The sequence below is a fragment of the Pan troglodytes genome, chromosome 6 (genome assembly GCF_028858775.2).
Source record: "Pan troglodytes isolate AG18354 chromosome 6, NHGRI_mPanTro3-v2.0_pri, whole genome shotgun sequence".
NCBI classification, from domain to species: Eukaryota; Metazoa; Chordata; class Mammalia; order Primates; family Hominidae; genus Pan; species Pan troglodytes.
In genome coordinates this window covers 40757077-40783995 of record NC_072404.2, presented here as the reverse complement: position 1 = coordinate 40783995, position 26919 = coordinate 40757077, and the positions used below count along the sequence as shown (strand labels likewise).

At 37.6% G+C, this 26919-nt stretch overlaps 1 protein-coding gene across 4 annotated transcripts in view; it reads left to right on the top strand.

Moving 5' to 3' along the window:
• The window catches only part of DPY19L1 (dpy-19 like C-mannosyltransferase 1), a 108364-nt gene that overhangs the window by 30823 nt on the left and 50622 nt on the right, over positions 1-26919 (top strand). For all 4 annotated transcript variants that reach the window (XM_063815297.1, XM_063815296.1, XM_016957263.4 and 1 more), the window contains exon 7: positions 16527-16584. In XM_063815297.1, the coding sequence (XP_063671367.1) occupies positions 16527-16584 (58 nt within the window). The remainder of the gene's footprint in view (positions 1-16526; positions 16585-26919) is intronic.

The window sequence follows — 26919 nt, the reverse complement described above, 5'->3', positions numbered from 1 at the left end:
AGGAGCATTGGTTGTTGGACAGTTAGAACTTTCCCCCTAGTTTCTTCTGGAGGAAATTCATATATGCTTAAGTTTCTCTTATTGATAAATACAAAAAACTTTTGGTGTTGGACTCTAAGGCAGATATCAAGCAGGTGATACTAAAACTTTTATTCTTTGCACTTTAGTGTGATTTTAGTATTATTTTGGAGTTTGGGGTTAGCTAGGTTATGGTGCATTGTTGAGGAAGAATAGATTGGATAGTGTATTAAGCTGTTAAATAATGTATATGTTTAACAGTTCTCTGGAAAAATACATATGTATATAAAGTTTATTATAAATTTTACTGCTATGTAAGGATTAGTGCAAACAATAACAGGGTTTATAAGCAGGAGATTTTTTCTTTCTCTTTTGAAAAGGGTGCCAGAAATACTCTGACTAGCTGAAATAAAAGAGGGAGTACAATACTGAGATACAGAGGCCTGGTGGAATCAGAGAATCATCGAAAAAAGTGCCTTTGTTTAAGGCTCATTCCTTTGTAGGTATTAGATTTATCCCTACTGGTTGCCAGTTCTTCTTTGCCTGTTGCTGTCCTTCAGGCTTGCTTTCCTGGTTCCTTCCCATCCGCCTCAGAATGTGTTCATCCCTTACCTTCTCTCTCACATGACAAAATTAAGACAAAACTTTTTTTTTTTTGAGACGAAATCTCACTCTGTTGCCCAGGCTGGAGTGCAATGGTGCGATCTCAGCTCACTGCATTTTCCACCTCCCGGGTTCAAGCAATTCTCATCTCAGCCTCCTGAGTATCTGGGATTACAGGCGCGCACCACCACACCTGGCTATTTTTTTTTTTTTTTTTTTTTTTTTTTTTTAGTAGAGACAGGGTTTTACCATTTTGGTCAGGCTGGTCTCAAACTCCTGACCTCAGGTGATCCACCCACCCCGGCCTCCCAAAATGCTGGGATTACAGGCGTGAGCCACTGTGCCTGGCCAATAAAACTTTTTAATTGGACTTCCTTTGGGTCCCCTTGCTACCCCCATCTAGTTCTCCCACCCCTTCCTCGTCTCCCCAGCAGCGAGGCCCTGGTCCCATTCACCTCTCCCACTGCTCTGCTTGTGCAGCTGCTTACTTAGCAGCCCTGCCTTTGATTGCTTGATTTGTTTTGAATCTTAGGATCGTGAAATGATGCCTGAAACCACTCAGGGTTTTCACAGACCAGGGCTGTGACTGGCCAGAGAGGACTCTGGTGCTGTCTTTTTGAACTTCATTTTCTTTGTATCGTTCTCCCCTAATTACTGCTGCCTCTGTCTTCAGAGTTCCTACTACTCTCCTTAAAACTGGAGCTGAAGAATAGACAAAAATTCCCTTGCCTAAGGTAAGAGAAATATGGTAGAATTATAAAAGTACTTAAGTTGATTTTTAGATCTTATGTTAGACTCTGAGTTCTTTCCCATTCAGTATCCTACCTGAGGTTGCCCCCAAAATAACCCATTAGCTTTTTAGACTCTTCAGCCTTTGATTCCATCTAGATCAAGTGCCGTCAGAGGAGGTCTTCTGGAGAAAACAGTGGGCAGTGAGTGTGGCTGATGAGTCATCCTGGGGCAGACAGAACAATGCCCCTGCGGAGTGTCTCATTATTGACTGACAGCTGCCCAGTCACTGCTGCCTACTTGGACTTTTGTTTATTGTATCTCATGCAATACTTTTACTGGAACTTTACTTTTAAATTATCCCTTCAGTTTATGTTGAGGCTCTTGTCAGAAACAGCTGTGTGAAATTCCTTACTTTATTTTATGCATTGCTATCATATGAGTGTATTATCTATGACCCAGTAAATAAATAACCAGTAAAATACTTTTTTATGTGTAAAATGTTATGACTATGGAATTGTGTAAAATCTTTATATACATGTTTAAAGATTAGTAAAATGAATACTTATGTACCCATGACACAGATTAAAAAAATAAATAAATTATCAGAGCTTTCATACCCTTAAAATTCCTTCTTAATACATTCTCCAATGACATCCTAACTTTTGGACCAATGTTTTCCTTGTTTTTCTTTATGATTGTGCCACTCATGTGTATACCCTTAAATATGGTGTGTTTAGTTTTGAAAAACTGAGTATCAGGCACAAACCTAGCTGCTTAAGGAGAGGACACTATTGCCGTTGTTAGATGAAAGTTCTCAGAAGAAGAGAATTTCTGAGTCATGGTCTTTAGGTTCCCTGAGGGAACTTTCTGAGGCTATCAGGAGCGCAGCTGAGCTAGGGGAGGGAGCTGAGCTGCCAGGTATTGGAGTGGCTGGTTAAAGCGACAAGCCAAAAGTGAGAGTTAAGCTTTTAATCATTTACTGTAGTGGTATATGTGAGATGTGACGATCAGGATGTCTCACCCCCATCAAAAGGGAACAAAAGGCTCCTGTAGTTTATGGTTCTTGAAGTGATGGGGCAAAGGAGAAGGGCTAGGAGCCAAAGAGTGCAGAGTCTGAGTCAGAGTGGGGAGCGGCCTCTTCAAGGAGCCCCTCTCCGCCAGGCCACAGCAGAGAAAAGGACCAGGAAATAAAGGTGCCTGGGCTAGGAAGGCAAATATAAGAAGAGCTTTATCACCCAGAAGTGGCTGAGTCGTTGACTGCAACTCCCCTGAGAGACTACGGTACACTGGCTCTGCACCAAGCCTGGTGTGTGAAGGGCTTCTTTTCCCTGTGAGGCCTGTCAGGCAAAGCCTTGCATATGGCCAGGCCTGAGAAATCCCATATAGGTTTTCAACCAGGAGCCTGATTCCTCAGGACATCAGTAGGCAACGCCATGAGCCTGGGATAAATGTAGGACTTAGTCGGTAGGGACATCTGGCAGAAATGTAGTGGCCAGATACTGAATATCCAGCAGAAATATCATGAGGGGAAGAGCTGTTCCCTCTTTCTAAATTCACCACTGTTTACCCTGGCTCTCTGGAGCATATCAAAGCAGAACAACTTCTGTGAGTGACATAAGTGTCTTTAACTGATGCCAGCAGTAAAGTATGTGGAGCCAAGATAAAATACAGACAAGAATCTGGTCCAGGCTCATCCAGGCTCACACAAATAAAATGTGGAGATTTTGGGCATGAGTCAGTACTTGGTTCTGGACTGGCTACCTTCCATGGTTTGTGTACATCTGTCCTTTTGGCATCCCATTGGGATTTCCTTGACTGCTCTCCCCTGTTGGATCCCCTGTGCCCTTATCCTGTTTGTTCCTCTTTCTTGGTTTATTTTCCCTCTTTGGTAGACCTCATCTTCTAGTAGGTAGGTCTTGAGAGTAGATAGCTGGGAAGTAAACATTTTATGAAACTTTGCAAAATGTGTTTATTTGCTTTCGTATTTGGTTCACTGTTTGGCCGAGTGTTGAACTCTAGACTTGAAAACATTGTTGGTTGCTGGCCGGGCACGGTGGCTCACGCCTGTAATCCCAGCATTTTGGGAGGCCGAGGTGGGTGGATCACAAGGTCAGGAGATCAAGACCATCTTGACTAACACAGTGAAACCCCGTCTCTACTAAAAAATACAAAAAAATTAGCCAAGTGTGGTGGCGGGCACCTGTAGTCCCAGCTACTCGGTAGGCTGAGGCAGGAGAATGGCGTGAACCCAGGAGGCAGAGCTTGCAGTGAGCCGAGATTGTGCCACTGCACTCCAGCCTGGGCGACAGAGCAAGACTCCGTCTCAAAAGAAGAAAAGAGAACGTTGTTGGTTGCTTCAGATGATGCTATTCAGATGCTCCTAAGTTATTCAAATTTCTAAACCTTTGTATGTGACCTTTGCTTCCCCTTCCTCTCTCTGGAAGATTGTAGAATATCTTCTTTGTCTCTATGGTTCTGAAATTTCAGAGCAATATGTCTCAGTGTAGATCTGCTTTCATGTGTTCTCTTGGACACTTGATGGGTTGTTTCAATCATGCCTTTGATTTCTGAGAATTTTCTTGAATTATTTCTTTACTTATTTTATTCCCTTTGTTTTCTGATTCAGAACTTTTGTTTGGATGTTTGTAGTTTCCAGTCCTCTAATTTTCTTTCTTTTCCCCCCATTTTTAAGCTCTTTGGCTTTGTTCTACATTCTAGAACATTTTATCAGCCTTATTTTTTCCAACCTTCTACTGAGTTTTTATTTTTCATTATCATGCTTTTAATTTCCAAGAAGTTTTGTTTGTTCTATAAACATTCCTTTTTAAAAAATAGTATTTTATTTTTGTTTCATGGATTCAATAAATATTCTCTCTAAGGGTATTAATGATGTTTTTACCCTCCCAGAATAACCTTGGCATCTTCTAGCTTGTGTGTGTGGGTTTTTTTGTTGTTGTTTTTTGTTTTGTTTTGTTTTGTTTTGAGCTGGAGTCTCGCTCTGTTACCAGGCTGGAGTGCAATGGCACGATCTTGACTCACTGCAACCTTGGCCTCCTGGGTTCAAGCAACTTTTTCTTGCTTCAGCTTTCCAAGTAGCTGGGACTACAGGCACGCACCACCACACCCAGCCAATTTTTGTATTTTTAGTTGAGAGGGGTTTTTACCATGTTGGCCAGGATTGTCTCAATCTCTTGACCTGGTGATCCGCCCGCCTCAGCCTCCCAAAGTGCTGGGATTACAGGTATGAGCCACTGTGCCCGGCCTAGCTTGTTTTTTTAAACATCTTTTGGTCTCTACCTTCCATGTTAGGTGCCTTCCTTAGATGTCTGGCAAACTTAGGCTGTCATGATTAAGGCTAGAAGACCAAAAAAAGCTGTATAGAAGCTCTAAATTGTGGGTGGAATCTGTTAAGGTTGAGTTTTTATATAGTTTGAATAAATGATGTGAGCAGAACTTAGAGTGACTGCCAGTTCTTTGGTTTGCCTTTAGATGTAAAAGAAAATATAAAGTAACAGAGGTCTTTTAGGGTTGTAAAAGGGAGGTGCAGTGTTTTATTAGGTTAACTGAAATGGAAGATTATAGATGATTTTTAAAGAAGTGATTGAGTAGAGGGAAGAACACCTAAATGAGTTTAAGAGACTCTGTCTTCTATGTGAGAATGGAATAAGGTAGTGTTTGCAAGTGACCCAGAAGAATGCTTGCCTTCCAAAATATTTTTTGATTGAATAAATTAATTAATAATAAAATATTGAAAGAAAAACTTAGCTTATGGTTGCCATATATGAAAGGCACAATAAAAACATATTATCTATCACATAAGCTTTACTAGCGTTTACCAATTTAGGAAGTATTTTTCCAGTGGACTCATTCTGAAGCTTTCCCTCTGCAGATTCCAGTCTTCACTGAAGACTGTTTTTGATTGCAGAAGTTCAGTTCATGTATAACGCTTATGTGCGAGGCTCTAGTCTAAACTCTTTACTATCAGAAACTCATTTAATCCATATGGTTTTCCCATGAGATAGGTAAACCACTTTATAGATGAGGAAACTGAGACACAAGGATATTAAATAACTTTTCCGAGGTCACAGAGCTAGTCACTGGCAGAGTAGGGATTTGAGTACCAACGGTGGCTCCAAAACGTGTGCTCTACTGTCTCTGAGAATACATTTTAAGTGTTCTTTCCACAGCAATTAAATTGTCTGCAGCTTTAGTTAATTTTTGTTTAAAGATCCTGCATAATGAAGAAAAAAGTGTTTATTTCATTGCCAAAGTAAGTGGTATTTATATTTCATAAAAAGTTTTACTTAAAATGTTTTAAAGATACATGACACTAAGAAGGATCTAGACTTTCCATTCTCTTTTCTGTTCTCATGTTCCAGAATATTACTGTTCTGTAATAATTCATTTCTGAAGGATTCTGAGGTCCCAGGATTTTGCTGTTCTTCAGCTGATATTTCTGTATGCATTGTTTTGGTTTGATAGGTGGAAGTTTACTCTTTCTAATATTGTCATTTTTCAGGATCCTATTTTGCTCCATTTTTAGCTGTCATACATGTAATTTTATAATTATTCTAATAGTTTCCTCAGTTAATTTTACTTAGACTCATTTATTGAACTAACGACACATTGGAGGGAAAGGTAACATACAGCGTGTTGGGGGGCGGATTCTTAAATGTCTGCTTTTGCGATTACACATTTCCCCGACTCCTCATTCTCCAGGTAAGATGACTGTAACTCCATACCTTCGCATGGTCTGGTAGTTTGTAGTTGGTAATTTCAGTATGGAAAATTTCTCTTTTTTTTTGGAAGGTTTTTCTTTAATGTTTTCAAGCCAAGGTTAAAATATACTGTATTATTTCTTTTGGTGGTGAATACGAACATCTATTTTAATGTTATCTGGAACATTTTTATGATTTCTTCCTTATAAGTATTTTTTGACAAATATCAAGAGGTCTCCAAATAAGTAATTGAACAAATTTCTTTCTATTAATGTGCTCTACAATGGGTATATTACTTCTTAGTATGTTTTTAAACTGAATTTTCACTGCTTTATATATACATGCATATCTTTTGGCATTATTCAACTTTTTATCATCAAGTACGTCAGTGGTCCCTTGCTCCATCTGTCTTCCCCACCCCATCTATCCCTTTGTCTAGGGAAAGCCACTTTCAGATCTTTGAAATCTCAGCAATTCTGATACGTAAAACAATAGTCCACAGTTACATTATTATGACTGTAAAAATATTGCTTACTGCTGAATTAAGTAGTATAAATAATTGTTTATTTGGTAACTTAAAATTTTTCCTGTGGTTAATTATTGCTAATATTTTGTTTTCCTTGGTGTTCTGTATGCTGATTAATTTCTCTCCAGATCTACAGCTGAACCGTAAACACTTATTTTGTACTTTGTCAAATGTATAAAATCCATTATTTCAATTCTCCCACTCCTATCCCCTGGGGCCTCCCTCCTGGAGCCTCTGTCTCTGGTTCCATCCTAGACCCGTCCTTCCCTGGGCTTCCGTATAGCGATTCCCTTGGAGTTTTGTTTACCACCATCCTGAGAATTCCCCTTTCCTCTCTTGCATTGGATTCATTGTGTTTTGGACTCCAGGTTGGTCTCTTTCTGGTCTGTTTCATCCTTTCGAGGATCATATCCTCAGGTAATTTCCAAGAGAGTCACAGAGATAATTTTAAAATACATTTGTCTGACATGTTTGAACATTTCCTTTTTTATTTTTATACTCAATTACTGGTTTGCCTGGTTGTTGATTTTTATTTTTCCTCAGACTTTTAAAGGCTTTGTTCGACTGTATTCTAAGATGGAGTGTAGCTTTTCAAAAGTCTGGTGCTGTTCTACCATTAGTTCCTTTTGTGTGTGGCTGGTTGTTTTCCTCTGGCAGCTTTTGGGTTCATCTTTCTCTCTTTAGTCCCGTAAAAGGTCATGATGTGGTAGATATTTCATCCTTCTCATCGCATACTTTGTGCGCTCTATCTGGGCACTTACTTTCTTCACTTTGGAGGAAAACTTTTTTTAGTATTATTTCCCTAATGACTTTCTCTTCTCCATTTCTTTTTTCCTGTTTTCTTGAAAGTTAGTGATTGGATATTGGACTTCTTGAAGTCGAATTTTCTCAGGGTTTTTCTCCCTTATTTTATTTTTACATTTTATTGTCATTTCTGTTAGATTTCCAACTTAAAGAATCTTGAGTTTGAAAATTTCTCTGCCTGTTGCATTGTCTTTGTTACCTCTAGGTCCCCCTTCAATTTGTATTAGTTTCTATTTTTCACATTGGAAGCTTCCATCCCCACAGCCTGCTGATTCCTAGCTTGACATTTGTATCTAAGAATGAGGAGCTGGTTGGAAGATTGCAAAGTGGATGGGTCTTAACTGACTAGTGGCTTTTATTACAGCATGATGAGGGTGTAAACTGCTTTGTTTAGGGAGACCCAGGCTCCTTTCATCTTGTTGCTTTTTCATTTACCAGCCTCAGCTGCTTCTGCCTGTGGCCAGAGTCCAGGAGACATATCTGATTCTTCACGTCAGTGCAGAAGTGACACCCAGTGCCATTGACTACTCCTCCCCCTCACCCCTGGTCATATGCAGACACTTATGCATGAGGGCTGAGCGCACACTCACTGAGGCAGGGTCAGTGTTCCCTTTTCCTTACTTCATCCCCTCTCTGGCGATGAGGTCGCTTTTTGAAGAGAACTTAAATGATCTTTTTCATGAACTCCACATTTAATGGGGGCTGCCCAGAGTCCCTGTGGCCCCTCTGATCTGTTCCTGATCTCCTCCCCCTCTTTTGAATTTTTACCGTTGTCTCTACCCAGTTCTTCATTGTTTCTGAGCTTTTGTGAGAAGAGCCTGGACGTCCAGTCCTTTTGTAGACATAAGTAGTCAGCAGAAAATGCCTTTTCTTCCACATAAGGAACCAGCTAGTCAGAGGACAATACCTTCATCTTCCAATTTTCTGTTCTCTGTTATCTTCTTTGGTCATTGGAGGTTCAGAGTGGTTTCTTTGATATCTGAGAGATTTTTTTTAAGCTGCTTTATTTCTAGATATGTTCCAGAAGCCCTGAGGGCCTGGATGATTAGTCTGTATGTCAAAGCCCTTTTTAATTTTGCTTGATGTCCCCCTTTACATCTGGAGTGAATAGTCATCATTAACATAGTTAATCTTCCTACCTTCTCTTCCCATGATCCAACCAAGTTGCCTATGAGGTATTCTTAGGCTCTGTAGCAGAATGGAATAGTGTTTTGTATTAATTTTCCACTCTTCCTCGGCCCTCTACCTGTTTTAAGGAAAAGTTGAATTTCTTAAATTTTATGCCAGTTTTGCTTCCATTATTTTGCATGATATTTTCTTATTCTTTATTTTTAAAAAATCAAGCATTTGCTGCTTATACAGGCTGGATTTTTGGCCAAAAAACACATCTTAAATAGGCTGTGAATCTACCATCTCAAAGTTTTCCAGCTACTTTTTTTTTTTTTTTTTTTTGAGACGGAGTCTCGCTCAGTTGCCCAGGCTGGAGTGCAGTGGCGCGATCTCAGCTCACTGCAAGCTCCGCCTCCTGGGTTCACACCATTCTCCTGCCTCAGCCTCCCGAGTAGCTGGGACTACAGGCGCCTGCCACCACGCCCAGCTAATTTTTTTTTTTTTTTGTATTTTTAGTAGAGACGGGGTTTCACCATGTTAGCCAGGATGATCTTGATCTCCTGACATTGTGATCCGCCCGCCTCGGCCTCCCAAAGTGCTGGGATTACAGGCATGAGCCACTGTGCCTGGCCTTTTTTTTTTTTTTTTGAATTAATATTAACTTGGCCTGCTAACATATCTTTAATCAAACCCATTTGGTCTAGCAGTTGTGTATGAATATTTAAAAGATAAGTATTTTTATTTAGTATGCATAAATTGATGAAAGTTGTTGGTTGGCAATATTGGCATCTTTTCTCCAAAACCTTCCCCTTTTTATGTCTTCACTCTCTCAGCAAATGACACTTCTGTCTACTCTAATGCCCGGTCTGACCTCTAAGAGATAGCCATGACTTTCCTCTTTCCTCTGTAATCCAAGGAGTCACAAAATCCTATTATTACTGTCCTGCTTCAGAGTATCTCTGGCATCCTTCCACTTCTCTGCCAGCCCATCCGCCTGGGATGACTGTGCATCAGCTCATGTGGCTCTGCTCCCCACCAGTCTTGCTCCCAGGCTGCTCTTCACACTGTTGTCAGTGTGGTCTTATCATTTGAGGAACTGTGATGAGGACCGTGTAGCTGGAGAGCAGAGTGTGGGTAGGAGGAAGAATAGTGAAAGGAGTCCCCAAGGTGTATGCAGGGGCCAGATCCTGCGAGGCATTTCGGATATGTTTTGGTGTTTGGATTTGACCTTGTGGGCAGTGGGATGCCATTGAAGGGCTGTGTGGATGGAGTGGGATTGGGTCCATTCATTGTTAAAGACAACACACTCTGCAGCATAGAGGGAGCAGGCTTTGGGTGGGGAGGTGTCGGAGGCTGTAGCAGCCCAGGGGAAGAGGATGGGAGCCTGAGCTGGTATGATGGTGGCGGGATGGAGGGAAGTGGACAGACTCTGGAATACTAGGAGGCAGAATTGTTGGGGAGGCTCCAGGGGAAGCATTTGTTCAGAGGAGAGTGATATTTCTAGGCAGGAGAAGGAGGAAGCATCTGGGAAGAGGCTGCAGTTGTTGGATAGGTAGTTGTTCATCATGCAATGAAGGGCCTGGAGCACACAGTGGAGAGGTCTGCGTAGGAGTTGAGGAGTGTGGTGTTTGGGTCAGAGCAGAGGCTCACCTGAACACATGGTCCTGCCTGGTTTTTGGGCCAGTGCCAAGAGCAACAATGACATGAGGTGTGGTGTGTTTGGCTGCAAGCTTTCAAAAAAGGAATGCCAGCAGTCTTTTGATTGAATAGTTCTATTTTCAGATACCCTTTCACTTTCTTTCATGGACAAGACTTGGTGCTAGGCACCATGGGTGAATTGAGGAGTTCACAATCTAATAAGTAAATAACTTCTGTTAGAATCGGCAGATAGAGAGTTAAATTAACGGCGTTAATCACTTGCTTGAAACAGACTGGAAAGGACCAAGCTGAGAACTTTTCTTACCCTTCCCGATTCTTATCCTCATTCCTCATCTTTCTTTCCTATCTCTTTACTTAGTAACCAGTGAATCCCCCCCACCGCCCCCCCCACCGCCGCCATGAGTATAGGGGAAGATTCTCAGCTCTGAACCAGGCCTGCTTGGCATTTCTTCATTGGGCTAGGAAGGTGCCCAAGCCTTCAGTCTCCAATTTAAGATTGGAAATTATCTTAATTTGATTATTTCCAAATTTTTCTCCATTTTCTCTTTCTTAAGCATTTATACAATAAGAAAATCGTAAGAGTTATTTAATATAGTTTTGAATTAACTCTGATGGCTTTTTTCTCTTCAAAAGTTTAACTTTGGATGGTTCATCATTTTTGTAAATAGAGATAAAAATCTCAATGATTAATGAAACCTATCAAAACTTGATAATTGATTTAAATCTATACAACTGTAGTAGGTAGGAAAGAAGATAATTATAGAATTCTTAAATTTTAGAACTGGAAAGTATTTTGAGGTCCTTTTTAGCTTTATTTTTTTATTATCTTTCATTTTATATCTAAGAAAAATCAAGGTTTAGGTGAATGAGATGTATAAGTAAATGTGGTAAATGTTTAGCAAGCTTAGAATGTTTTAAAATTTGCACAGTAGGAGGTTTCATATTTTCTGACAGTCATATTGCAGAAGAGGCTTTTTTTTTTAACCACTAGGGAATGCTAAAATATCAACTGATCAACTATAGTGGGGAAAAAAATTTAAAAATTTTAGGTATTCTGATTGCTGCATCTTTTCTGTTTAGCAAAATAAAAGGACTTAGTAGCCTCTATGGATTGGGGCGAGAGGGTGGACATGGAGAACACCATTTTAGATTTGTTTCAAGTCACATCATTTCACAGTGTTTCTAACTCAGAACATTCCTTGGAGATAAATAAATTTTATTCTCCTCCTCTAGCTTTGCAGTTCCCAAAAGTGTATAGAAAAAAATCGGCCTCTTTTGTTAGTTAAGTAAAGCTGGGCCCATATTCATGGAAGATGTTGGACCATAACCTGTATTTTAGTAATTTGGTGAAAAAGGAATGTTGTCACCGTGGCTCTGCCCTCAGGAAATTGTCCAACCTCAGAGCCTCCCAGGTTGTATGGCAACTGAGTGAGGGTATGCGACTTCTTAGGCAAACCTCATCCTGAGATTTGGTCGGGGAATTGGATTTTTTTTTTTTTGAGACGGAATCTTGCTCTGTCGCCCAGGCTGGAGTACAGTGGCACAGTCTTGGCTCACTGCAAGCTCCACCTCCCGGGTTCACGCCGTTCTCCTGCCTCAGCCTTCCGAGTAGCTGGGACCACAGGTGCCCACCACCACGCCTGGCTAATTTTTTGTATTTTTAGTAGAGACGGGTTTCACCATGTTAGCCAGGATGGTCTCGATCTCCTGACCTCGTGATCTGCCCGCCTCAGCCTCCCAAAGTGCTGGGATTACAGGCATGAGCCACCGCGCCCTGCCAGGGAATTGGATTTGTGAGTCTTTTGTTCTTTCTCTACCTTTACTCTGCCATTTAGAAAATTAAAGTTATTAAATTTCCATTTTGATTCCTCGTTGTTCCAGGGAATTTTTAAAAGGAAATTTTACATTAAATTCCCCAAGTGTCATTTTTTAAAAAAACTCATCTTTCTTGTGTTTTAGGTTGTTTTAGATTCTAATCAGAGAATGAGGTGCCTTTGCAACTAGATGTTCCAGTGACATAAGAAAATGATGTGTAATCTCTGTATAGTCACGACATTGAGCTTGTTGATTATCTCCTTCAGATCCCTAATATGTTTCCTTTAGCTTACTTGACCTGTTAGATTATGAAAGAATTAAAATTTTCTACTGTGATCAGATTTTATCATGTTCTCTTTGTATTTCTAGAAGTTTTAACTTTTAGTACTTGACTCTTACATTGGTTGTCCAAAAAAATTTTTATTTTTTGAGACAGTTTCACTCTGTCACCCAGGCTGGAGTGCCACGGCGCAATCTCAGCTTATTGTAGCCTCCACCTTCCTGGTTCAAACGAATCTTGACTCTCAGCCTCCTGAGTAGCTGGGACTACAGTTGTGCGCCACCACACGGCTAATTTTTTTTTTTTTTTGTATTTTCGTAGAGATAGTGTTTCATCATGTTGGGCAGGCTGGTGTCGAACTCCTGGCCTCAAGTGATCCACTTGCCTTGGCCTCCCAAAGTGCTGAGATTACAGGCATGAGCCACTGTGCCTGACCCCAAACATTTTTATTTAAAGGAATACAGTTAGAATTGAGTAAATGGAAAGAGATATACTGTGCAACTGAATGACCATCATATAAATGACAGCCCTTCCCAACCCAAATTATATATAAATTTAATGTCATTCTGATCAGAAGTCTGACAATTTTTTCTTGGGTGGGGGGGCAGGGTTGGGAGACTGGTTCAGATGTTATATGTAAGAATAAGTTGGTAAGAATTACCTAAAAAATCTTAAAAATAAGAGTAGTTGGGGGTGGGTAGCTTTTTAAAATCATGTGTTAAAATTACCATAATGCTACAGTAATAAAAATAGTGTGATACAAAAAAAAAATACAGAATTAAGTCAGTTGAATGAAATAGAACAGAGTCTAGCATTGTAAGAAATTAAGATAAAGGCTGAATTTCATTTCACTGGTAAAAGGGATGTTTACTTGATAAATGATTTTAATATAATTGGCTATTTCAAAGAGAACAAAATTAGGGAGAAAGAGCTAAGTGGAAAATGCAATTTATAATATTAGAAGAAATTTTAGGAGACTATAGTTTTAAGGTGTGGAAGACCTTCAGAGACAAGACAGGAAGTGCAGAAGAAATAAAGGAAAATATCAACATATTTAAATACATAAAAGTTTAAAAATTCTTTCTGATAGAATACGCCGCAAATTAGATCAGAATACTTTGTCACACATATGTGTTAACTTAAAATAATCAAAAGGATCAGAATCTAAAGAGTGTTTATTCAAGCACAAAGTGTGAGGGTAGACCACTCAGGAACACGAACTCCAAAGGAATGAAATCAGACTTTGGAAGTAAGGAAATTTAGGTTTCATTTATATAGGCAGAGGCAGAGACATTTTTAGCAGGAATACAACATTATTCATACAGGTTGGCACATAGTCACAGCAGTTTGATTGGTTTAGGTGTTATTTCTTTTGGGGGAAGGGTACAGTTAACATTTTTTTTTTTTACAGAGAGTATAATAATGATGGGTTTTCTATAGTCTGATCTAAGCAAAGTAAAACAACACAGGGAAAATTAATCTTTAACAGGGGTTATTAACTACAAAGGCAGGGTCACACCTGTAGTTTCAGCTACTCTGGAGGCTGAGGCAGGAGGATTGCTGGATCCCATGAGTTCGAGGCTGCAGTGAGCCATGATTGTGCCACTCTACCCTAGCTTGGGTGACAGAGTGAGACCCAGTCTCTGGAAAAAAAAAAAAAAAAAGGCAGGAAGGTTTTGTGCCTGACACTGTTTAATTCTCTAGTCATTGTACTGAACAAGAAAAATAAGAAAGCAAGTTAATCTATAATCTGAGAACGGAAGTTGTAACCATATGTGACTCAGATCACAGTCACATCTCTCTCAAGGCTTAAAGGGGTTGTTTTTTTGGACAGCTTTTAAATGTTATTTTCACATTTGACAGTCAGAGGTTTGATAACCTTAATTTTTAAGTAGGGAACAGTCAAATAGAAAAATAGACAAGAATATGAATAAGCAGTTCACGGAAGAGAAAATGCATGTTGTCAAAACAAAACACTAAAATGCTACTGCATACAAGTAGGCAGTGAGAAAAGGGTTTTCACCTATCTAAGGAGAAAATTTGAAAAGCACATGAGTCTGCACGAGGGGTGGAGAAACGACCTCCTGCATACTCTGTGACAAGAGTGTGGACTGCTGCAGTGCTTCCGGGCACAGCTCACATCCTTTGACTCACGTGTCTCACAGTTAGGTCCCTCCTGCCAAAACAAATGCGCCAGCATTTACATGTACGAGGATGTTTAACCATTTTTTATTATAGCAAGAAACTGAAAAATATTTATATGCCCAGTAATATGGAATGGACTAAATAAATATATTTGTACTATACAGTATTTGCCATCTATAAAAATAATCCCTTTAAGTTTACATATATTGATTAGGAATAATCTTTATGCTAGAATAATTAGAAAAGGAACAAATTTCAGAGAGATGTTAATATGATCACATAGAAAATATATGTTTGTGTGGTTAGAGAGAGAGATTTGGAAGAACAGACACATACTAAAATGTTCTTAGGTGAATAGGATTGGGAGAGGGTAGTGAGAAAATCACTTTTTTTCCCCTATAAACTTCTATATTTTTTGTCTTGTTAGAGTAAGTTCAAAACACTAAAATGTATTTATTTGTTTTTTAAACCGTTAACTCTATCTTAACCTTTCTAATGTCTAATCACTTGTGATGAAGCCTGGGCCTAGCCTGTGTGCTTCTCTTTTGAAGAAGATGTGGTGCACCTTTCAGGAGAGAACCCTGGCGTCCACTTCCTGGCCTGTACTGCTTTCTAAGCTCCTCTATCTGATGCTCTCATTTCAGTGATCCATCACTTCAGACACTTTCTGGCTTCAGTTTCTTTGCCCCTTTATATTTCATTTGTGCTGTCTAGGCTGATAATCGGTAGGCAAAAATCACACAGTCTTATGATTACTGACCCTGTAGATTTGTGTTCTGCAGCCTCAGTTGTTCCCCTAAGATATCTCAGCAGCACTGTGTTTTCCCCAGTTACCACTCTCCTGAAATGTGAGTGGTGTTTCAGACATTTCTGTCTTTCCTCAAACGTTTAATGCTGCCATCGTTTCACTCTAGCAGCGAGTGGCTGCGTCTTCTGCTCTGTGGGGAACATGGAAGCTCCACAAAGTACTTACCACTAATATGCAGTCTTCCTCCTCTTTTGCCAAGGCAAACAGGCCACCTGTGCTGGGGTCCCAGCCCTACCTGTCTCCTTCTGGATACTCCCTACATGGATTATCCCTGCTGGCCATTGCATCTCTTCCTCTTTTCCTCATTGATACATCACAAGAGTAAATACAAGGCCTTTGATGCCTATACCATCTGGTTCTTTGTTTCCTCTCTGACCTCTCTGTGGTATACTTATAGATAGAGAAATAAAAGGAAGGTAGATAGAGAAAAAGAAGGAAGGATATTTGGGTAGAATAATGAGAAAGCAGCATGAGCTAAAATGAGTGAGAAGACCTCAAGAGTAAAAATGCAGAACATGATGAAATAAACCTAAACATAGCCTTATGTCCCCTACCCAGACTTGGGGGACAATAGGCAACATATTTCACTCTCATCTGAGCAAATGAAGGTTAATTGTTAGAACTACCAGATTATACCATTGTAATTTCTTACCTAGAGTTATAAGCCTAATTGTCATACTTTGATATTTGTGTTCTATTCCAGTTTTTGAAAACAAATGAAACATAAAACTTTATAAATTGGTATTCCTCAAGTGTATTCTGCAGAAAAGTAGCTTGGGGATGGGATTTGGGAAATATAAAATTAAATCTTTAATGTGTGGAAGTGCCTTGTGAATTTCTAGGAGCAGGTAGGCAGTGTGGGGTTTTCCATCCTTATGACCATGGATCCCTTTCCTTGCATGTCTTTCTCACCCTTTTTCCTAATGTATGTCATCTGTCCCAAGGAAAGCAGTTTGAGAAATGTTGAAGGACATAAATAAATATGAGATACTAAAGAAAATAAAAAGAAATATCAGGTTGCGTGATGTACAGTAATATGACTACTAAGAATTTTCTATTCCCTTTCAGTTTGCGTGCTTTTCTGAGTCTATACATTTTGAAGGTAGCAAATGATTTTTAAAAAATGAGAAAAGATTATTTTGACTAATGATCCTTTGGAGGAAATAAACTATTTTGTAAATAAGCATAGGAGAGTTCTAGTGTGACTATAAAATCTTATATAATACCAGAGGTTATGATATTATGTGTTTTAAGGTTTTTCTTAGGATTGACCTGGATTTTTGTTATTTATGTTTTCTTCTTTTCCAGTGGCAGCCGATTAGGAGGCCTGGTTACAGTGTTGTGCTTCTTTTTCAATCATGGAGAGGTAGGTAATCAAAAACTATTCTCAGAATTACTCCTGGAAATGCAGTTTTCTTCTTTAAATTTAATCTATAATGGCATTCTTTAAATGTTTGATCTTATTATTTTGATTCAAAATTTAAACACTAGCATTCATTTGAGTTAACTTTTCATGACCATTGTACTTCTTATGTGATATAAGGCTTAGTAATTTGATGAAATAATGGGTCTGTATCAACTGTATCAATTCTGTTGTTGTTGTTGTTGTTGTTTTTGTTTTTTGTTTTTTTTTTTGAGGCAGTGTCTTTTTTTGTTGCCCAGTCTGGAGTGCAGTGGTAGATCATTGCTCACTGCAGCCTCAAACTCTTGGGGTCAGGTGACCCTCCTGCCTCAGAATCAGCTTCCAGAGTAGCTGGGACTACAGACGCTTATCACCACACTCAGCTAGTTTTTTAAATTTTTTATAGAGATGGAATCTTTGTATGTTGCCCAGGCTGGTCTTGAATTCCTGGCCTCAAGCAATCCTCCTGCCTTGGTCTCCCAAAGTGTTGGGATTACAGGTATAAGCCACCACGCCTGCCCTCAAGTATCAATTGTTTGTATAATTTTAAAACTGTGAAAGCTAACAATTTAGTTATAATGGAAGTAGGTGGTAATTGATACAACTTTCTTTTGTAGGGATAACTTTTTGTTGCAGAAACTACACAGCATATTCTTATTTTAATGTATTAACATTTGATACTCTTTTAAGTACTTTTTGCAAAATATTTGAGTGTTCAAGGGCTTTCTAAAGACAACAGTATTGTAAAAAATATAGACTCTGGATCCAGGTTGCCTGGGTTCAAATCCTGACTGCTGTGTGGCTCTGTGACCTGAGCAAGTCATTTAATCTCTCTTTGCCTTAGTTTCCTCTTTGTAAATGGGCATAATGATGTTACCCACCTCATAGGATTATTGCAGAGACTAAGTGAATTCATATGTGTAAATGCCTAGAACAGTGTTTGGCACTTGGTAGCTGCTATGTAATTGTTAGCTTGTGTTATTACTGTTATTGACTAATTAACTTAGTTTAAATTCTACTATAAATTCAGAATGTCAACGTTTCTAGATTAATCATAGTTGTAAATGAATTTCTAATACATCTGTCTAGATTTCTTTCATGATAAATTTTGTATGAGGGAGAAAAGAATAAAGGTCAGCTTGCTTTGTGTGAAGTGACTTTGTCCTTCCATGCATTTTATACACTCAGTGCCTGCTGTATTTGAATATGCACATGTTTTAACATGTGCTATAACAGTAATCATCTCCAAACATAATGCAGAGTCAATGCTGGACTTCTTTTTAGTCAGCGAGTTACTAATGGATACTTAGCTAATATGTTCTTAGTATTTAGAATCACAGAAATGTAAAGCTAGAGTATTTGACAAGTGGTTGCAACATGACATCAGTTAATTGGTATAGTATGTGTTTAAAAAAAAAAAAAGATTTGGCTTTTCCTGACTGTGGATCCTGCACATTGTGATAGTGTGGACCATGAAGCACTTTGAGCCACAGATTCTGAGGGAATGACCTAAGAAACAGGGAAATAACCATTTAATAATGGAAGAAAGAAGCATTGTGTGTTAACAATAAGGTGTCAGAGGAAAGAGGTTATTCAAAATTTTGGAACGTAGACCACCAGGAAGACCACTGTTTGTAAAGTGCAAAGGTCTATCGTGCTACCCTCAGTGTATGCTATGGTTTTTAATTCTTGGTCTTAAGTTTTCTTATAAGTTTGATACTCAATGTGGCATGAACATCATTCCTTACAAAGTTTTCTTAAATTTTAACAATGGAATTCAGACTATTCAACTGGCTTTTCAGGCTGATGAATTGTCTTTTTGATACTTTTCAGCTACTTGGTGTAGCTGAAAAGCATGCTTAGACATCACTTTTTTAGGAAAAGGTAAACCGAATATCATTAGAATTAGAATTTCAGTTTTACTGAAATAGTCAAGTAGATAATTTTACTTACATGTAAAATTACTTGTGAAAATACAGGTAATGGCATTAAAATTGAGAGCATAAACTGCAGTTTTGGGTAAAATATTGGTGAGAACTCAACATATTTTCGTTTTAGGTAATGAGATCTTCAGACCCTATTTTTTTCTGATTTTTAAGTATATACTTTTTCTATGGACAGAAATATTTACTCTGGTAGTACCTATTTATGTATTTAGTGAGCTTTTGTAGAGCATTGCTCACTGGAAATGCCAGTGGGTTACTAACCGGTACCTTACATTCTTAGGAGAGTTACTTTGATCACATGAGTGATTGGTTTATGTTGCAAAGAATAGTTCTCAATTGTTACTTGCGTTTAAGTTCTATTTCCATTATATAGTTTGCTGTGCACTACATGTGAAGATAGCATAGGTTTACTTTTTTAAAATTTTCTTTTTCCTCATATGGTTTTATAAGGGAAAATTTTTGCCTGAACAAATTATTTATAAAATGTGTAGCATGAATAGCTTAATAGATTATTAAATAAATTATTTAAAACACATTTAAAACCTTCAAATCCAAAACTTGTGAAATGCAATAAAAGGGTTTATAATAATGATCAGTAATGTTGAGGTTATACATTCTATAATAAAAACTATGCAGATGTTTTCATTGATCAAGCTTCTTTAGTAGATTTCATTCAGTCACAATTGAGAATTTTTGCAAAGATGAAAGCTAGCAATTTTGTTTTGCCTTTAAAATGTTTTCTTTTACAAGATGCATGCAACATGTGTTGATGGTGCAGGGTTTTGGCATGCTGATAGAAAAGCACATGAATGTGTATTAAGAAAAACCTGAATACAGTATTTTTCTCCAATTTTTTGATTGTTAGAAATTCTTTTTTTGTGAAATAGGATTGTTTAGCTTTTTCATGATAAGATTAAAAAAATTATTATGAAGCATGATTGATGCTGTTTTATGTAAAAGATGTTCACATATATAAAGATGTACACATATGAAGAGGAAATTCCTTACTTTGTGTTTTTTAAAAATAAATACATTTTAAAAAAGTAATTCAAAGTAAATGAAAGGATTGCCCCCGAAAGTACTTCAAAGTAAATTAACGGATTGCCTCCAAAAGTAATTTAAAGTGAATGAAAGGATTGCCTTGAGGTTCATATCTAATTAAACCATTTTTATGACCTACAACATATTTCTGACCCATATTTCTTAAATATTTTTCCACTGAACTGAGACTAAACTATAAACATACATGTTCCTAATTATTGAAATAGTTATGCCATTTATATAAGATTTGGAAAAGAATTCTTAGAGCACTTTGAAAACAATCTCATTAATTCTTATTCTTATATGGTAGGTATGTAGTGAACATCCCAATATCATAAAAATGGAAGCACTTAAACATTAAGTGATTGGCTCAAGGTTACCCAGCAGGGAGATGATTTTATTTATTTGTATTTTTAAAAAATTATTTGTTTTAACTTACAAATAATAATTGTAGATATTAGTGGGGTACAATGTGATGTTTTGATTTATGTATACATTGTAGAAAGAGTCAATCAAGCAAGTTAACATATCTATTCCCTCACCAACTTAGCATTTTTTGTGGTGAGAATGCTAAAAATCTCTTAGCAATTTTGAAATATGCAATACATTAACTGTAGTCACCAAGTGGAACAATAGATCATTAAAACTTATTCCTCCTGCCCAACTGAAACTTTATATCTGTGGATCAACATCTGCACATTACCCATCTCTCCCCTGAGCCTCTGGTAACTACCTTTCTGTTCTCTGTTTCTGTGAGATTGACTCTTAGATTCCACATATAATTGAGATCATACAGTATTTGCCTTCCTGTGCTTGGTTTATTTCACTTAGCATAGTATCTCTGTCAGTTCCATTCATAGTGTCTCAAATGACATAATTTCCTTCTTTTTTTAAGGCTGTGTCATATTCCGTTGTGTATGTATAGCAAATTTTCCTTATTAATCTCTTTATGGACACTTAGGGTTGCTTCCGTATCTTGGCTATTGTGAATAATGCTGAAATGAACATGGGAGTGCAGATATCTCTGATGTACTGATTTCAGTTCCTTTGTATATATACTCTGAAGTGGGATTGCTATTCTATTTTTAGTGTTTTTGAGGAAACTTACATAGTTTTCTAAAATGACTGTATAAATTTACATTCCTACCAACAGTGTGCAAGAGTTCCCTCTTCTCCACATCCTCTCCAACACTTATCATTTGTCTTTTTTGAAAATAGCCTTTTTAACAGGTGTAGGTTTCTCACTGTGGTTTTAATTTGAATTTCCCCTATGGTTTGAGAAGCTGAGCATTTTTTTTTTCATATATCTGTTGGCCATTTGTATCTTTCCTTTTGAGAAGTGACTTCAGATTCTTTGCCCATTTTAAAAATTGAGTTGTTTTGTTGCTGTTGAGTTATTTGAGTACCTTATATATTTTGAATATTGGCCCCTTATCAGAGGTGTGGTTTGCAGATATTTTCTCCCAATCCTCGGGTTGACTGTACACTCTGTTAATTATTTCCTTTGTTGTGCAGAAGCATTTTAGTTTGATGCTATCCTATTTGGCTATTTTTGCTTTCCTTGTCTGTGCTTTTGCAGTCTTATCCAAGAAATCATTGCCCAGATCAATATTGTGGATCTTTTTGCAGAGAGAGGATTACAAGTTTCCTGATTCCCCATTAATCTCTCCAAACACGAAATTCTTAGGGGAGTAGCATTTCAAAGAAGACATCACTATAATTTATCTTTTACAAATGAAAGGTGCAGAGACCTTTTCTTGCCAATTTGTGGACCTCTTACTTCGTTTTTCTTTCATTCTTTCTTCCCTTCTTTCCAGTGTTGGTAAGATTTTGGTAAGGTTGGTAAGAAAGAAAGTCCCTTCTTTCCAGGTACTTTTTGATGCTTGAGATGTGCAAGTAAAACAAAGACTCCTATCCTTGTGAACAATCATGTGAATGAAGTGGGATAATCTTCTACCTTAAAGCAGGAGAATATTGGGCAGTAGCAAGGAGGAGCAGAAAGTGATAGCGGATAAGGTCAGACAGTTAATAATTGGAGGTAAGAGTGGGAGCAGATTTCTGTAGGTCATTATAGGGTCTATTTGGAGTGGATGGAATGCCACTAGAGGATAATGACTAGTAGAGTGACATGATTTAAATTATGTTTTACATGAATTTGGGAAACAGTGTAAGTACAAGATGTATAATTTTATGAAGGCTATTCACTGGTGTGTCTGTGGATTTGTGAACTTATTAAACCTACAGTAACTTCAAAAGTTCAATAAAAACAGAGCGTGTTAATCTTAGCAGCATATCTGCTGATGTAAATTTGAAAAGCAGTCTACAATAGAAAAGTAGCCTACAACATCTGTTATGACCTTGCCCAGCTGGATTTCTGATTTTGTCTCACGTCACTCTTCAGGCTATTTTTGATTGCTTTGCTTCAGCCCTATTGGCCCTTCTTTCTTCTGTTTCCAGAAAGGACTATTCCTTTTCCTTCCTCAGGGCCTTTGCACATGCTGCTTCCTATGCTTTGTATATGCCTCTGCGCCCCTCATCTTGACGTGTGCCTAATTAACTCCCGGTCATCCTTCACAACTGAGCATTTCAGTTTGCATCTCAATGGTGTTCTTAATTTCTTCCTGCAGATCTGGATTTCCATCTGACATAATTTCTCTTTAGTTTTAAGAATTTTATTTAGCATTGTGATAAAGATCTGCCAATAAGTCCCTTAGTTTTTGTCTGTCTAAAAATGTTATCTTGCCTTCATTTTTTGAAGTATATGTTTGCTTAATAAGAATTATAGGTTGATAGCTTTCCCTTTCAGCACTTTAAAGATGCTATTCCATTATCTTCTGGCTTCCACCGGTTTATAAGAAGTCAGCTATAATTCTTATTATTGTTCCTCTGAATGTAATGTGTCTTTTCTCTTGTTCAGAGATTTTCATTATATATTTGGTTTTTATTGGTTTGATGGTGGTAAACCTAGACGTGCTTTGTTCATTGAACACTTTTGTTTTCTGGGTTGGTTTTTATTTTTAATCAGTTTTGGAAAATTTCTAGCCAAGATCTTCTTTTTAAATACTTTATTTTCCCCATTCTTCCTCTCTTCTTCTTTGGGGATTCTAATTACATGTATGTTCAACTTTTAAAAAATACTATCTCACAGATTTTTGACACTGTTCCTTTTTTTCCCATTTTTTTTTCTCTCTATTCCTCCCTTTGGGTATTTTCTCTTGCCATGTATAGGAGTTGGCGGTGCTTTGTTCTGATGCATGCAGTCTGCTATTATCACTATCTGGTAAATTTCCATCCCTCCCTCCCTCCCTCTCTTCTTCCCTTCTTGCCTTCCTTTCTTCCCTCCTTCCCTCCCTTCCTCTCTTTCCCTTTCTTCCTTCGTTCCTTCTTAGAATTTCCATTTATTCCATAGAGCCTCCATTTTTCTGTTGAAATTTCCTGCCTCTTCATCTCACTAATATTTTTCTATACATTTTAAAATCTAATTATTGTAGTTATTTTAAAGTCTGTTTTCTAATGCCAACACCTACATTATCTTGGAATTTAACTCCATTGACTGTTTTTTTTCTCTTGATAATGGGTCATATTTTCCTGCTACTTTGCATGTCTCATAGCTTTTTATTTTATGAAGACAATTTCTGTAAAAGAATGATGAAGGTTGAACTAGATAATCATTTTTGCTTCAATTTCCCTAAAAAGGGAACATGTTTTATGTCAAGCACCTAGGAAGAGAGACTGAGAATTTGGATCCCACATGAAGCCCTGCCAAGCAGGGCAGTAGTATAGTTTTAATTTGTTTTAGTTTACTTCCGGTTTCAAATGAATTACAGTGATCTCTTTTTTCTTTGTCTCAGTCTCCAACTTTCCAGGTGCTTAACTCAGGGGATGATTCCTTTGATCTTACCATTCTTTAAACTGGGAAGGGGTTAGTTTTCAGCTTTTTAGTTAATTTTAATCCATCTCCAGATTCAGCTGTGCCAAGGCCCCAAAACCAAATGCTGTGTGAGATTGTGATCTCACAGAGTTCTGACTCTCCCCCACTCCTCTTTATCTGCCAGATTCATGTGTGTGTATGTCTGTGTGTGTCCCAGGTTGGGGGAGGGGTGGCTGTCACAACAAATACTCATTTTTGTGTTTGTACCTTTTTCAGATTCTTAGTTATATGGTTAGAAGTTGTTTGGTTCCAGCAAAGACTCTGCCTATGGCAGATCCTTACCTAAATTATGCAGTTGTTCCCAGGTGTGATGGTAGAGCCAACAGCTGTTCTGTATCTTCACTTGGGCTATATCTAGTTTCACTGTAAATCTTGTACTAAAAAGGCAGTACAACAAAAGTGCATTTTTCTTTACTGTTTTTTCTCCGGCTTTTTATTTTGAACAAATTGAAACTTACAGAAATGCTCTAGATTCAGTTTCATTTACCAGTTTTAATATTTTGACACATTTGCTGTCTCTCTTATACAAACACCGACACAGACATTTTTCTAATCCGTTTGAAAATGAGCTGCAGATATGATGCTGTCTCACCCCTAAATACTTCAGTATATATTGCCTAAAAGCAAGACATTCTACATAATCACAATACTGTTATCATACTTGAGAAATTTAACACTAATAATTACACAGTAATACCTTAATACAGCCCATATTCTCATTTTCATAGTTTATTCCCATAAATTCTTTGATGCTTTTATTTTGGATCCAGAATCTGATTAAGGATCGTACATTGCATTTAGTTGTCATTTTATTTGGAAAAGTTTATCTCAAACAGTTTCTCTTTGTTTTTTCATGGCATTAACATTTTTGAGGAGTCTAATTATTTTGTAGACGTCTCACAATTTGGATTTGTCTGATTGTTTCCTCGTTAATAGATTCAGATTAGAAGACTATTTTATTTTATTTTATTTTATTTTGAGACAGGGTCTCACTCTGTTGCCCAGGCTGGAGTGCAGTGGCACAATTTTGGCTCACTGTAGCCTCTGCCTCCCGGGTTCAAGGATTCTCATGCCTCAGCCTCCCAAGTAGCTGGGATTACAGGTGTGTGCCACCACGCCTGGCTAATTTTTATACTTTTATTAGAGACAGGGTTTCGCCATGTTGGCCAGGCTGGTCTTGAACTCCTGGCCTCACGTGATCTGCCTGCCTCAGCCTCCCAAAGTGTTGGGATTACAGGCATGGGCCACCACGCCCAGCCAGATTAGACATTTTAATGAAGAATATGGCACATATGATGTTGTGTCCTTTGCTTTGCATTACCTCTGGAGGCATGCAAAACCAATTTGTCCTGTTATTGAATTTACAAAGTTAAATCACATGGTTAAGGTGGTGTCTGTCATGTCTCTATTATAAAAATGCCCTTTTTTCTTTTAATTAATAGGTGAAATGAGGGATGATACTTTGAGACACTTGAATATCCTCTTCCCCCATAACATTTACCAACTGATTATGCATCCACTGATGATTCTTGCCTGAATTAGTTATTACATTAGCCATTGCAAATGATAATTTTCTAATTCTGCCATTTCATCTACATTTAGTGGTGTTCTATAAAGATAAATCCCTTCTCCTGCCATTTTATTTTATTTGCATAGGGTTTTTTTAATTCAATGTTTTATAATCCATTGCAATTCTTTTTGATGCTCCCATTGTCACAGATTTGGCTGGTAGTAGTCTCCCCACATTTTAATGATATATACTTTTCACACATTAAGATTTGTATATTTTAACTGTTCAGTGGATCTTTACATATGTATACAATCTTGTATCCAGGAACTAGATCAATGCATAGACTATTTCCAACCCCCAAGCAGGCTCACCTCTGTTCCTGTCCAATCTGTATCCCTCCCCATCCTTCAAAACTCTTCTATCTCTATCACTATTGATTAGTTTTGCCTATTTGGGGGCTTCATGTGAGTGGAATCATACTTTCTTATGCCTGACATCTTTCTCTCAACATATGTCTGTGATATGTATCCACATTGTTTTCCAAAGTGCTTGTACCAGTTTTCACTCCCATTGGCAATGTATGATAATTCCAGTTTCTTCTATCAATACATCCTTGTCAGTGCTTGGCTTTGGCAGTCCTCTTAATTATAGTCATTCTGATGAGTGAAATGGTACCTTATTATGGGTTTAGTTTGCATTTTCCTGATGAGTAATGATATTGAGCACCTTTTAATATGGCTTATCAGATTTAGATACTCTCTTTTGTTTAATACCTAAGTGTTTACCCATTAAAAAATATTTCGGTTATTTTACTCATATATGGGAACTCTTTGTCAATTCTGTGGAGTTCTTTATAGAATATATGTTCTACAAGTACCTTCTCACCACTTAACGACCTGTCTTTTCCTCTTTTTTGGTTTTTTGATTTTTATCTTTGTGTACACAGATCTTTTTGACTTTTTGAGGTTTTTTGATGAAATTCTTAATTTTCATGAAGTTCCATTTATCAATCTCTTATGTTGAGTCCTTTTTGTGTCTGATTAAAAAAATCTTTGCCTACTGTAGGTCATGAAGGTTTTCTCATATTTTCTTTTAGAAGCTTGAAGAAAATATAAGGGAAAACCTTGGTGTAGCTTTCACATTTTGGTTTGTAATCTGTCTAGAATCTTGTATACAGTATGAAATAGGTTCCAGATTCCTTCCTCCCCTACCCCACCCCAAATAGGATGTCCAGTTAACCTAGTACCACTTGTTAAAAAGAAGATTTTTCCCCGCTGAATTGTAGTGGGACTTGTATCATAAATAAAGTGACTATATAGTTTTGGATTTATTTTTACATTCTCAATTATGTTCTATTAGTCTGTTTATCTTCAAGCCAGTATCACACTGCCTTAAATATTGTAGCTTTATAAGTTCAGTATCTCATAGTGAAGATCTCCAACCTTGTTCTTCGTCAGTATTGCCATAGCTATTCCAGGTCCTTTGTGTTTCCATATTAATTTTAGAATCAGTTTGTCACTACTTCCCTCTCTTTCAACACATACACAACTTGCTGGTTGTGTTTTGGATCTCTAGATTAATTTAGAATGGACATTCCTGAATATACTAAATCTTCCAATCCATAAACAGATTTATATTCATCTCCTTTAATTTCTCTCAGGAATGTTTAATGTTTTTCACGTATTTTATTAATCTCTAGATATTTTATGAATTTGGCACTATTTTCTGCCCTTTTGATATATCTCACTGGTGTCTGAACACTTCCTTTCAAACACAAAAAGGTTCCAGAAACAAATTATTCTGTAATACACACAAAATAGTTTCAAAGTTACTACACTAATGTGATTACCAATAACAATCCTACCAAGTAT